Source organism: Cucurbita pepo, chromosome LG06 (assembly GCF_002806865.2).
Source record: "Cucurbita pepo subsp. pepo cultivar mu-cu-16 chromosome LG06, ASM280686v2, whole genome shotgun sequence".
In the NCBI taxonomy this organism is placed as follows: Eukaryota; Viridiplantae; Streptophyta; class Magnoliopsida; order Cucurbitales; family Cucurbitaceae; genus Cucurbita; species Cucurbita pepo.
Window position 1 is genome coordinate 721,151 of NC_036643.1, and position 13,158 is coordinate 734,308.

Here is a 13,158-nt window from a genome sequence, read left to right on the forward strand (position 1 = left end):
GCCCCCCAGCGACCCCAACACCCGAGGCACCGGTCGAGTCTGAAAGCCCCCCAGCGACCCCAACACCCGAGGCACCGGTCGAAGACATCATTCTTCCTCCAAACTTGGGCTTCGTGTACTCATCACCGCCTCCACCAATGTTCCCAGGCTACTAAGTGGCTGATCATCCGACTCTCCTCTCTATTTAAACATTTTTATTTTCATTCTTTCAAGTTTTGTTTCTTTGTTAGTTGGTAGCGTCATTAATAACTCTATGGACCCTTGATCCCCACGAATTGTAACGATCTCTTTCTGTGTGCATCAAGGCCATTGGAATTTCAAATAGGATTCATGTATTGCTTGGAATGATTGCAAAACATATATATACATGATTTATGTTCCATGATAAACATATTCTTGTCACGATTTAAATTAAATTATTTAAGATGATAGAAGACCATGCAACTACTGTGGAGAAGACAAAATATAATTTGTAGATAAAAGGGCCAACATAGTAATTTCATTCATTCGAGGGATGTCCAGATACCCTGCTTGTACTCTTAGTGCATGAACATATTTCAAATTCCAAAGGGATGATCATCATCGTTCATCACTTCCTTCCCAAATGGAAACAGACGCGGAAAAGGAATCACAGCAAAAGCGCTACCCAACAACAATAAAATAACGGAACCCGAAGTTTTGATTTTTAAATTCTGTTTTTCTGAAATTGGAAAAAATAATTAAGAATCATAGAGTTTGCTTTTAGTTGGCGTTTTTGCTGGCTTTGCATGTTCGTACTGCACAATGCCACCGCTGTTCTTTTCTTAGCTTTTGTGTTCCCCATATCAATTGGTCTCTCGATTCTCTGCCACTCCCCTTTATAAGAATCCCCTCCTCGCTCTTAGCCACTGCCACTGCGAGTTTCTCTGTTTCCAGAAAATGGCGATTTTTAATGATCCTCTCGGCTCCTTGCAGCATCTCCTTGACACCCTTCAGGCTCCGACGTATGCGGCAGCCGCCATTCTGGGTGTCATCTCTTTCTTACTTGCGGGTTTTTTCGTCGCCGATTGGAGAAAGAGTCGCCGGAATTTTCTCCCTCCGGTGCCGGGTAACTGATTCTCGATCTGATTATAGGGGTTTTAGTGGTAATGATGTGAAATTGATGATCTAATGAATTTTGGAACGGTGGTTTGGTTTTGTAGCGATTCCCGGGGTTCCGCTGCTGGGGAATTTGCTGCAGTTGAAGGAGAAGAAGCCTCACAAGACGTTTGCACGGTGGGCCGAGAGGTACGGTCCGATTTACTCCATAAGAACCGGCGCCTCCACTGTGATTGTTCTGAACACCGCCGAGGTCGCCAAAGAGGTATGAATTACGGCTGCTTTCCGGCCAACTTTTGTCTTCTGATTCTAACTCTGCTCTGTTCTTGTCTTGATTCTTTTAAGGCTATGGTAACGAGGCACGCTTCCATGTCCAGTAGAAAGCTAAGCAAAGCACTCACCATCTTGACTTCTGATAAATGCATGGTTGCTATGAGCGATTACAATGACTTTCACAAGATGGTCAAGAAGTACATATTGGCCAATGTGTTGGGAGCTAATGCACAGGTTGTCTCTCCCTTCTTCTTCTCTTGATTTGGGTTAAATCTAATAGTTTGATCTGTTTCATTTTCAGAAGAGACACAGACAAAGAAGAGACAGCATGATAGACAATATTTCCAGCCAGTTGTTTGCTCATGTGAAGGATTCTCCATCAGAATCTGTCAATTTTCGAAAGATATTCGAATCGGAACTCTTTCGACTGGCGCTTAAAGAAGTGAGTTGATTCTGTTCTTCTGTTTAGAGAGGAGGATAGATATCTAACTTCCATGATTTCACTGGCAGACAGTTGGGAAAGATATCGAGTCGATATATGTCGATGGGCTCAGTACGACGTTGCCAAGGGAAGATCTGTTCAGGGTTCTCGTGATCGATCCGATGGAGGGTGCTATCGAGGTTGATTGGAGGGATTTCTTCCCATATCTGAAATGGATTCCCAACAAGAGTGTGGAGAATAAGATCAGGCAGATGGATTTTCGCAGGCGAGTGACGATGATGAGCCTAATTGAGGAGCAGAAGAAACGAATTGCTGCAGGGGAGGTAGTTCTTTGTTGTCTTGAACTGAATCTGCTCTGCTGCAGAGAGTTCTTTAATGTCTTGGCTTGAATCTTTAACAGGAAACGAATTGCTATGCTGACTTCTTGTTGTCTGAAGCAAAAACACTGACAGAACATCAGATAGCTATGTTGCTTTGGGAGACAATCATTGAAACCTCGGACACTACCTTAGTTGTAACAGAATGGGCTATGTATGAACTTGCCAAAAATCCTAAACGACAGGCAACTTCCTAAGAACACTACCATTTCTGTTGTTTTGCTTGTCTGTCCAATTCTTAAAGTCATTCTATGAAACCTTTTGACATTGCAGGACTATCTATATCAGCATATACAGAGTGTCTGTGGCTCTGAAAAGCTTACTGAAGATGACCTGTCGAAGCTACCGTATCTGACTGCTGTGTTTCATGAAACTCTTCGAAAGCATAGTCCAGTACCGATCGTCCCGTTGCGATATGTGCATGAAGATGCCCAGTTAGGCGGGTTCTTTGTTCCTGCAGGGAGTGAGGTGAGCCATCCTGGAGCCTTTGATGAACCCTCCAGTGTAATTTGATTTGACAATGTGTGATGATGTTTCGTTCGCAGATTGCCGTGAATATTTACGCCTGCAACATGGACAAGGATCGTTGGGAAAGCCCCGAGGAATGGAAGCCAGAGAGGTTTCTGGATGACAAATATGATCCAATGGATCTGCACAAAACCATGGCCTTTGGAGGAGGGAAGAGGGTGTGCGCAGGTGCTCTCAAGGCAATGCTGATAGCTTGCACATCCATTGGAAGGCTTGTTCAAGAGTTTGAGTGGAAGCTGGGGGAAGGGGAAGAGGACAAGGTGGACACTCTTGGCCTCACTGCTCGCAAGCTCCAACCGCTGCACGCAATCGTAAAGCCAAGAATCAGCTAATGAAACGTCCTCCGCCGTCTTTAGACTGTCGAATCTCGAATAATTAACTATCATGAGACTCTTTTGGACGTCATCAGAGGCTGAAGAGAAGTTAGAGTGTTTTAGATCAGTTTATAATAGAAGGTGTGCACAGATAAAGAGTTTTAGCTCGTAATAAGTTGGAAATTTAGCTGAATGATACTCGAGTGATGTGTTGCATATTGCCCGGTAATCGAATGCATTTTCCAACTGCTGAGATTTTGATATCAGAAACGAAACCATAAAACATAGATCGACAAAGTAACAAACCAGATTTTCCATGTTTCGATAGAGAATTTTACGAACTTTTTAACTATATCCACGAAAATATCGATATATGACACACTTCTAGGTAGATCTCATTTGTTTAGAACTGCTGCTCTGCTCTGATGATGATTCTTTGATCAACTGGGTTTGAAGAACTTCAACTTTAGTCCACTGGTAACCAAACTCCAGATTCCTCCGATTGAGAAAGCCAAGCTAAAAGCAATGCCTAGCCAGCCCAATGTCCAGTGGAAGTACCAATTGAAGCTGAATTTAGTAGGTTTTTTCACGAGAACCCACATGAAGCAAGGGTAAGCAAATGTGACTGGAAGAGTGAGTCCTCCTAGCAGACCAGCCAAACTAGAGAGGAAAGGAAGTGCTACTCCTATGAAGAAGTTGACAAATCCATAGAAGACACGGAAACCAGAACGGACCCAGATCGAGCAAGGGCGGTTGGTACGACTTGTGTAGCTAGCTTCAAAGTTGTCGAAAACGGGCATCGAGTAAATTTGGAAACTGCTCAAACAATTGAACACAACTAGAAGGAAAGTGATGGCAAGAAGCCCTCTGGGAATATCATGGCCGTGAAATGCATATATAGCATTAAGCATCCCTCCTGAAGGCATCTGCGAAACAATAGTCAATCGTTAACCATCCAAGCTCACTCGAAATGAACAAAGATAGATACTCACAAGATTTCCATAAGCCCAATATCCACCAATAGCAACTGGAAACAAGCATGCTGCAATGAAAAAATACGCAACTTTGGCTCCTCTCCACATGGGAACATGAGCAGGGTGCTTAAATGTTGATGGCATTGTTGCCTGAGAGACACCAAAACAAACATAATTCAGATTCAACCAAAGAGAGCAACTCGATTGACGGTAAGGGGTTTAGAAAGTGATGCAAAAGGCACACCTGAATTTCCAAAACCAAGTTATGACCTCTGAAAGCAAAGGCTATGATTCCAAGTGCATTCATGACAGAGAAAACAGAAGAAGAAGGCGATGGCATTGAAAGGGGTTCGTAAGAGATCGTGAGAGGCCTTTGCTGGCTAACAGAGAGGACCCAAACCATGGTGGAGTAAGTGATGGCAGTCACAGCTCCAATAAGAGAAAGTCCAGCAATTGAATTGAGGTTTGGCAATTGAGAAAGAACAATGCAGAGAGATGTAAATACAAGGTACCACTCTACAGTTGTTAAAGGATTTGATGAACACAGCGGCCCACACACTACTTGGAAAAAGAGCTTCATTGTCTCTCCTCCAACAATGATCAATGCGGTTGCAGTTCCTGCTGATAAGTAGGCAGTTGGAAATACAGCAAGCCATACACCCAATCTTTCCCCTGAAAATTATACAACAAAATCCTTTAACCAATGTGTTGAATACGCTTCAGTGATGATTGGATGGCACGGTTCCGAGATTGAAGGATGCTGTTTAACATGTTTCTAATGGAAATTGCCTCTTGTTCGCTTTTGCCCATTACGTATCGTCGTCAGTCTCACAGTATTAAAACACGTATGCAAGGGAGAGGTTTCCACACTCTTATAAGAAATGCTTCGTTCCCCTCTCCAATCGAGGTGGGATCACAAACCTCTAATAATTTCTTAAAGAAGATGACATACAGGTCTATAAAAGTTGGTATTGGATTTGTGAAGTGCAAGGAGATCTTACCAAATGCTGCTTCAGCAAGCTCCACATATCTGTTGTACCTTTTGCCTGGCACTGCTTCGTGAAGCTGAACCAGAATCCACAGGGTATAAAGTTGCCAGCAATAGGCTATGGTTAGTGATAGTATTCCCCAGCTCCTACAAAATTACCACAAAAAACAGATAAAACCAAGTCAGAGATGGTTACGTCAGATCTTCTATGAAATTGAAATCTTTGTCTTTGTCTTTGTCTCTATCTCTGTCTCTCTCTTTCACTACACCCAGAAACTCAAGAAAGCATTTGATTTGGGGACCATGACATGTAACATGTTAAATTACCATTTATTGCTTCATATGTTTTGAAGCTTCCTTCCTAAAATATGTTATGAAAATTACCAAGACCCGATTGAAATTGATAGCGGGGCTTAAATAGTAATTTAACTTTTGTAATACAATAAAAACTTTGCAAAAATTTGATTTTGCTTTCGTTTGACCTAATAATGATTTAGAGGCTGAAATTATGGCAGGTGGGCATCATGTAAACCAGAAAAAGTGGAGATATTTCGAGTAGGACCCAACAAAGATCATACATTTCTGTCTTAATCCATTAAAAAGTATCCAAAGATAAGATGACCCACCAAAAACAAAGGTGTCGCATTTTGGGAGCAAAAGCGAAAGGTCATCAAGTGTTGTCCCTCTTCCAATCTAAGAATGCATAAAAGAACTTTTGTGAATTGAAAGCTTTGACTAAGTTGACAGGATTTCACATTCCATTTTTATGGGACCATTTTCACCCGTGTTGTTATTCGTTACATTCCAAGTTCACCCTAATCGTTATTGTCCTCTTTGGACTTGCCTGATATATTTCTGGGCTTTCTCTTTTGAGTTTCTACTCAAGATTTTAAAACGCGTCTATTAGGGAGAAGGTTTCACACCTTATAAGGAATGTTTTGTTCCCCTCTCTAATCGAGGTGGGATCTCACAATCCACCTCCTTAGGGGCCCACATCCTCACTAGCACACCGATCGGTGTTTGGCTCTGGCATCATGTTGACAAATATTGTCCGTTTTAGCTTATTACATATCGCTCTCAACCTCACGATTTTAAAACGTATCTTTTTAGGGCGAGATTTCCACATCTTTATAAGAAATGGTTCATTCTCCTTCCCCGAACGAGTGGATCTCACACCCCCACAGCCCATTATCCTTGCAAAATTTACTATCAACTTTATTTGTAGTGGTGGGGGAAGGAGCACCATGTTGCAAGAAAAAAGACATAGTTCATCTAAAATGAAGCCTACTTTAGGTAACTATGGAATATCAGAGAGTTCTCTAAATCTACATGTAGAAGCAGGCTTCTCAAATGGAAGACTAAACTCTTGATATAATAAGATTAGATGATCTTGTGTATTATCAATAATCAGTCATGTTGTGGCGGTGTATATACCTCTTCTCGAAATGCAAAGCAGAGTGTTTTTCGTTTGAAAATTGACACAAGGCACAACTAGTGATGACTCTATTAATTAGCTCAAAAGATGAGGTTAGAGAAGGTACCAGCCGAGGAAGGCAAAGGCTACGGGCAACACGAGAGCCTGGAAGCCGATACCTGCATTGAGGTTATGAAAGGCAGCGTAGTGAGCGTTGCCATTGCGGGACTCAGTAATGGGAAGCCAAGCATCCTGAGGGTTAAGCTTGGTGAGATGGCCCACCTCCTCTAAGTAACCCTTCATATTAATCAGCACCCTTTTCATGGGAGTCCCAATGGGGCTCAAAAACCTCGGCGATATAAACGACGTCGGAGTCCACGCCGTGGACGACTTAGCCTCTTTAGAAGGCGGCCTAGGCGACCGCTGTCCGGTCGGCGTCAGAATCTCCGGCGTAGACACTCGTGGGGTCGCCGGAATGGAAATGAGCTCCGTCTCCGGCCTCTCCTCCATGGCAAACGCTGCTTTCTTCAGTCTCCGGTAGTAGGTAATTGAGTTGGGGGCTCAGCAGCTGAAGCAGAGGCGCGTGGAAGTGAAGGAGGCAGTGATTTTGAGGGCGTTGATATAGAGAATCAGAAGTGAGAGTAAAGTGAAAGTGAAAGTGGATGAAAATGGAATTACAAAATGGTTGATTGAAGAAGAGCTGGGGTCAGTGGATGATGAAGGGATGCCTAAATTTGTAAGATTGGCTTCATCTTTTTGGACCAGAAATAAGCTGCCGGCCATTGATTCTTTCACTATCTCCGACATAATTAACGCTCATTCGACAAGGAAAGCAAAACCCGCCATTTGAGTGAGACCCCGACAAGGAAAGTATACGTGGGGAGAGTTGGGAGGGTCAAGTTTGAGTGAGACCCCGACATGAGCGTGCGGACCCAAGTCGGGTTTCGAGTCAAGACACAGAACCCGCCATTTCTGTCATCCACTGTCACGCACCACCGCCACAGATAAGTAATGATAACAAAGACACCATTCTAACTTTTTAGGATACATTTTATTTGATATAATATAAACATGAGCTTATATATGTTTTACGTTAAATTAATACAAATAATTTCAACTTTATACTTTCTCTACTTTAAAAAACAATATTTAAAAAATATCCTTTCAACCAAATAAAAATTTTTACTATTAATTTTAATTTTAAATGAAAACCATTTGTTTCAAAAATATCCTATTTTAAAATGGTTTCAAAATTATCTTTTATTTTAAAAGTTTTTTAATTATATTTTTTAATTTTTAAAAGTTTCACTAATACCTTCTAATTAAAATAAAAAATTAAAAATAAAAATACGTTTAAATTTTTTAAAAAAATTGAAATATATATTTACCGATGATACCGCGTTTAAAAAAAAAAACATTTAACCTTCTAAAGTAACACTAAAATATTTGTAGATAATCAATGAGATGTTGTTAGACGTTTTTCGTTGATAAATTGACAGTAATAATTTTTTTTTAACCTTTTTTTATAAATGTATAGTATCAAGGATACTTCTAAAATTTTATAGGTATTTTTTTAAATATAATACTAATGATAAATGTATTATAATTTTTTTATTTTATTTAAGAAAGGATATTAATAAAACTTTTGTAATCTTTTTTTTAAGTTTTAAGGTATTATTAAAACTTTTAAAAGTTAATAGGTATTTTTCAAGAAAAAATATAAAATTTATGGATATTTTTATTAATTTAGATTACATTATATCAAATTTAAATTTATAACTAGTAAATTCACTCATTTTAAACGAAAATTAAAAAATTTAATAATATAGTAAAAACTTTTTCAATAATAAATGTATCCATAAAATAAAGTAAATCAAAAAATTCGAAAAATTAAACTTAAAAAGATGGGGAAATAAAGGTTGACCTTCACATAAATTATTAGTATTTATTATTATTATTATTTGGACAGAGACCTTCAAACAAATTTGTTCCACCAAGAATAAATTGTGACGTAAGCAGGTATGTCACTTTATGGATATCAAACAGCCAACAACATTTACGTTATCTATATGATTGACTCGAATTAATATATCTTTACTTTATATGCTCCAAAACTTTTATTTCTGACCAACAAAATGAAAATAACGGCTAGATGTGTGAACGAGGGACATTTTTGTCATTTCACCAAGTGAGTTGTCCAATTTTTTTGGGTGTCCAAGAAGTTCGCACGAAGCATCCAGCCTCGGAGCTGCTGGCTATATTTTAATCAGTAAAAAAAAGTTGTCCATACCAAATATTTTCATATCAAAAAGGCTAAAATGGCCATCCCTTAGATCAATATTTACTGCCATGCCACCGTTGTACAATATTTTCTTTTTAACGGTACAAATTTGACAAATTTTCAATACAAAAATTTGATATTAGTTTAATATGAGCTATTAAAAGCGGGAGGCGAAATAAACATTAATGAACAAATATTTCAAGGAAAAAAAAAAGAGAATATATGTGGAGTGGCAAAATCGTAAATAAAGACTGCAGAGAAGGCCAAATTCATCAACGACCTTCTTCTTTATTACTCCATACGCGCTAATGCGTGGTGTTTTTTTCCTGCTCACACAATCCCTTTGTAGAATCTTCGCGCTCTCTCCGAAGGAGAGCGCCGGGAGAAATTCCTCCGTCCGTGCCGACGATTAGCTCCCCGTTTTTTCTCACTGAAAACCTAGTTTCTGCTTTTTCAAGCCCCTAATCGCTTTGGATTTTGTCTCCCAACTTAGCGGCTATTGTCGATTCTTCCTCTCTGTCGTTGGCTCACTTGTTTCTCCGACAGAATGACGGTCGTCGGCTTATAGGGTTTTGTTCTAATACATTTCTAGTCAGTGAGGGCTCTCTGCTTTAGAATTTTATTGAGGTTTTCTATATTACAGATATGGCTATCAGGGTTACCGTCTCCTTCTCGAGTTATGTCGCTCAAAACCTTGCAACATCTGCCTCAATACGTGTCGGTAATTGTCGCGCCGTTCACGAATGCTGGCTCCGATCTCGAATTTTTGGCTCGAATCAGAAGCCGGAATTTGACCCTTCCGGTTCGGTGCGCAATTACCGCTCCGACGTTCCTCCGTCTAATTCGAAATGTTGGGTTAAGAATTCGGCATCGGCGTTTGGCACTATCGCCGGAGAAATTGTTGGTGAAAGCTGCAAAAGCCCCATTGTTCTAGGTTTGATCTCGATTATGAAGTCAACTGTAGGTACTTCCGCTTCCTCGCCAATGGCCATGGGCGTATTTGGCGTTTCTTCCTTTAGAGCCGCTTCGATTATCCCATTTTTACAGGGGTCGAAGTGGCTACCATGTAATGAATCGATTCCAGCCTTAGCAAGCGGTGAATTAGAAAGTTATGGAGTTTTTGACAGCGTCATGGACGAGGGCATTAGCCAGCCCCCCAATCCTCCGCGGTTAGAGAAGAGCAGCTGGATATCGCGCTTCTTGAATAACTGTTCGGAGGATGCGAAGGCCATCGCTACAGCGTTTACTGTTAGTGTGCTTTTCCGCTCCTTCTTGGCTGAGCCAAGGTCTATACCTTCTTCATCAATGTATCCCACCCTTGATGTGGGCGATCGTATCTTGGCTGAAAAGGTCAGACAATGCTCTTCTACTGAAATTTTAGTTTTAAATATCTGGAGAATTACAAAAGAATGTTCGTTATGACTGTTGGTTGGTAATTATATGTTTGAATTAATATGAAATGTTCAAAGTACTACGCAAAATTTGATTCATTTATCAAATGTTTCAAGAGCCATGAATTTTACCCATTATTTGCCTAGAAGGGTCAGCTTGTTTTAATTGTCATATGCTGAGTGACCATGGAGGAATGTGGCTGGAGTTCTGCTGGACAGTTTTTAGGATGATGGTGTACATTATGCGACGGACTTTACTTTCTTTTATCTCTCTTGTATAAACCCTGCTTCCTTAAAGGCTTGAATTTCCCGTTTCAGTTGTCAAATGACATATAGAGAGGATAACTGAAGCAAGTGTTTGATGGTTGTTGAAGAAGGAAGAGTAATATGATAAATAACTTGTTTGAAATTGTTGATCACTTTTTTCTTCGTTAACTTAGTCAGTCCTCTTTTGCTTTTCAGGTGTCATATTTTTTCAGAAAGCCGAGTGTTTCCGATGTTGTCATATTTAAGGCACCTCCAATTTTGCAGGTAAGCGTCTACGATCTCTATTTTTATGAAATGTATGTCGATGATCTCTTGTTGAAAATTCTGGTATACTTGCAGGAAATTGGTTATAAGTCAAGTGATGTATTCATCAAGAGAATTGTGGCAAAGGCTGGTGATTGTGTTGAGGTTAGCTGTTTTCATCAGTTTGAATGATTTCACCGAGTCTCGATTCTTCGTTCTTACTGACCCTGTTGAACATAACTCAATTTATAATGGAAGTTTCCGACTCCCTATGCTCATTTTGTTTTATGGCTACAGGTTCGGGATGGAAAACTTTTGGTAAATGGTGTTGCTCAAAATGAGAAGTTTATCTTGGAGCCACTTTCTTATAACATGGATCCAGTGGTATTACATCCCACCCTTGCTGATTAAACACATTTATATTTGGTAGAGCATGTTCACTCAAATTATTGAATGTCATATGTTGTCTTGCAGCTTGTACCTGAAGGCTATGTTTTCGTCATGGGAGACAATCGCAACAACAGTTTTGATTCTCATAACTGGTAATTTGACTATCTCGGATTCGATTTGCTACACTTTTCTCAACAGGGCATGTTATCCGTATAATCTGGCAAGCCAGCTCCTTATTTGTTCTCATTGGGTCTGTTGTCGAATTTCTTTTAGATATTGCATCCAAGTCTTTAGATAATAGTTCAACGTTAACGAATCATCGAAATGGTTCTGAAGTGTTCATTTGGCTTTTCCAGGGGTCCACTTCCTGTCGAAAACATTGTTGGTAGATCAGTATTCCGATACTGGCCACCGTCGAAAGTTTCTGATACTGCGAGTGAGCAAAATTCAGGGAAAGATGTGGTAGTTTCGTGACGCTTCACCATCTGCTATCTTTTTGCAGAGATAGAATCTTTATAACATTTTGATATTGATTCTCAAATTACCCGTCCATTTTTTTTTTCTTCTATTGTTTTTTGTTTGGCCAAGTGCTGAGAGCCAAATTATAACTTTGGATGGGAACTACATTCATCTGTAAATTATCTTTGGTTGAAAACCGTAGCCGCCTTTGTGTTTAGATTTCAGTTGATGACAGATCCACATTGGTGTGGGTAAAGAATTGATATGAAGATGAGAGCGTTTATTTATATTGTTTCCTTGAGATTCATTTGCCCACTTTGTATATATAATTGTGAAGTAGATGGATTCGTGTATGTATTGAAAATGTGTTTTCATATATGTTTTATTGGAGCCCAAAACCCAAAGCAAGGCCCATTTCTTCTTTCTATTTTTGGCAGACTTTATCTTAAAACTCTAAAATCCTCGAATTCCTCAAACAAAAAAAATGTCGTGGCAGCAGCTTTTGGTGAGGATAGGGTTAACTATGAAAGCCCACGAGATGGGGATGTTCAGCAATATGGACACTTCAGCAACCAAAGCTTCATTATATTCATTTGGTTTCTTTCCAAATCAACGCAACATCTATTGTCTCCTCTAACGTGAAATTCCACAAATACGTGTAAATCTTTATGTAATAGACGTGTTAAAAATATTGAGGGAAAGCTCGAAAGTAAAATCTCAAATAATACAATATTTATTAGCTTGGATTATTACAAATAGTATCAGAGTCAAAGCACAGGGCATGTGCTAGCAAGGACGATGGCCCTCAAGGTGGTAGATTGTGAGATTGTGAGATCTTACATCGGTGGCCCTCAAGGTGGTAGATTGTGAGATTGTGAGATCTTACATCGGTGGCCCTCAAGGTGGTAGATTGTGAGATTGTGAGATCTTACATCGGTGGCCCTCAAGGTGGTAGATTGTGAGATTGTGAGATCTTACATCGGTGGCCCTCAAGGTGGTAGATTGTGAGATTGTGAGATCTTACATCGGTGGCCCTCAAGGTGGTAGATTGTGAGATTGTGAGATCTTACATCGGTGGCCCTCAAGGTGGTAGATTGTGAGATTGTGAGATCTTACATCGGTGGCCCTCAAGGTGGTAGATTGTGAGATTGTGAGATCTTACATCGGTGGCCCTCAAGGTGGTAGATTGTGAGATTGTGAGATCTTACATCAGTTGAAGGGAAGAACAAAATATTCCTTAGAAGAGTCTGAAGATCTCTCCCTAGTAGACACGTTTTACAATTTTAAAATATTGAGGGAAAACTTGGGAAGAAAAAGCCTAAAAAGCTAGCGGTCTAATCTCAAGTTTAGATGTCAACTTTTCAAACTCATCAATGACTCACATTCTGAAAGCTCTGTGAATACTTGATTTCTCTAGGGTCGAGAATTGGAGAACTAAAAAAAAAGAAAAAGAAAAAGAAAAAAGTGTGGGAGTAATTAAAACCAAAACATGCCGTATGAGTCTTTACGAAGCTTAATTGATTGCATTATTAATGGTAAAGAGCAGTAATAATTACAAAACCGGGTACAATTATTGAAACAAATGAAACCAAAATTTGTAGCAGATATTACCGTTATACACATTAATATGGAGAGATCGGCAGGTACAGGATTCCGCCACGTCAAATTCCCACTCAGCTCTGATTTCAGTGGTCTGACCCATGTGACTCAACGCACAAACTTATATTTAATTCCCTAAAA

The 13,158-nt window shown here is 39.7% G+C and overlaps 4 protein-coding genes across 5 annotated transcripts in view; 3 read left to right on the forward strand and 1 right to left on the reverse strand.

Annotated features, from left to right (window-relative positions):
• LOC111797371 (pollen-specific leucine-rich repeat extensin-like protein 3) overlaps positions 1-576 on the forward strand; it is a 13,105-nt gene extending 12,529 nt beyond the window's left edge. The window contains exon 3 of the mRNA XM_023680357.1: positions 571-576. Within this exon, the coding sequence (XP_023536125.1) occupies positions 571-576 (6 nt within the window). The remainder of the gene's footprint in view (positions 1-570) is intronic.
• A 196-nt stretch (positions 577-772) lies between these two features.
• Positions 773-3,227, forward strand: LOC111797494 (ent-kaurene oxidase, chloroplastic-like). Its single transcript, XM_023680503.1, has 8 exons — positions 773-1,087; positions 1,182-1,342; positions 1,423-1,584; positions 1,652-1,792; positions 1,861-2,115; positions 2,193-2,354; positions 2,443-2,637; positions 2,715-3,227. The coding sequence occupies exons 1-8, from the start codon at positions 919-921 to the stop codon at positions 3,027-3,029; spliced, it is 1,560 nt and encodes a 519-aa protein (XP_023536271.1). The 5' UTR covers positions 773-918; the 3' UTR covers positions 3,030-3,227.
• A 75-nt stretch (positions 3,228-3,302) lies between these two features.
• LOC111797493 (lysine histidine transporter-like 8) lies at positions 3,303-7,211 on the reverse strand. 2 transcript variants are annotated; one of them, XM_023680501.1, is made up of 5 exons: positions 6,515-7,211; positions 4,987-5,120; positions 4,230-4,657; positions 4,004-4,135; positions 3,303-3,940 (listed from the first exon to the last, which is right to left on the reverse strand). In XM_023680501.1, the coding sequence occupies exons 1-5, from the start codon at positions 6,895-6,897 to the stop codon at positions 3,452-3,454; spliced, it is 1,566 nt and encodes a 521-aa protein (XP_023536269.1). In that variant the 5' UTR covers positions 6,898-7,211; the 3' UTR covers positions 3,303-3,451. The 2 variants fall into 2 exon arrangements, with proteins under 2 accessions (XP_023536269.1, XP_023536270.1); XM_023680502.1 differs by having other exon boundaries at positions 3,303-3,937; positions 6,515-7,210.
• Positions 7,212-8,969: 1,758 nt separating this feature from the next.
• Positions 8,970-11,784, forward strand: LOC111797612 (thylakoidal processing peptidase 1, chloroplastic-like). Its single transcript, XM_023680666.1, has 6 exons — positions 8,970-10,018; positions 10,522-10,590; positions 10,666-10,734; positions 10,867-10,953; positions 11,044-11,111; positions 11,316-11,784. The coding sequence occupies exons 1-6, from the start codon at positions 9,314-9,316 to the stop codon at positions 11,431-11,433; spliced, it is 1,116 nt and encodes a 371-aa protein (XP_023536434.1). The 5' UTR covers positions 8,970-9,313; the 3' UTR covers positions 11,434-11,784.
• Positions 11,785-13,158: the final 1,374 nt, after the last annotated feature.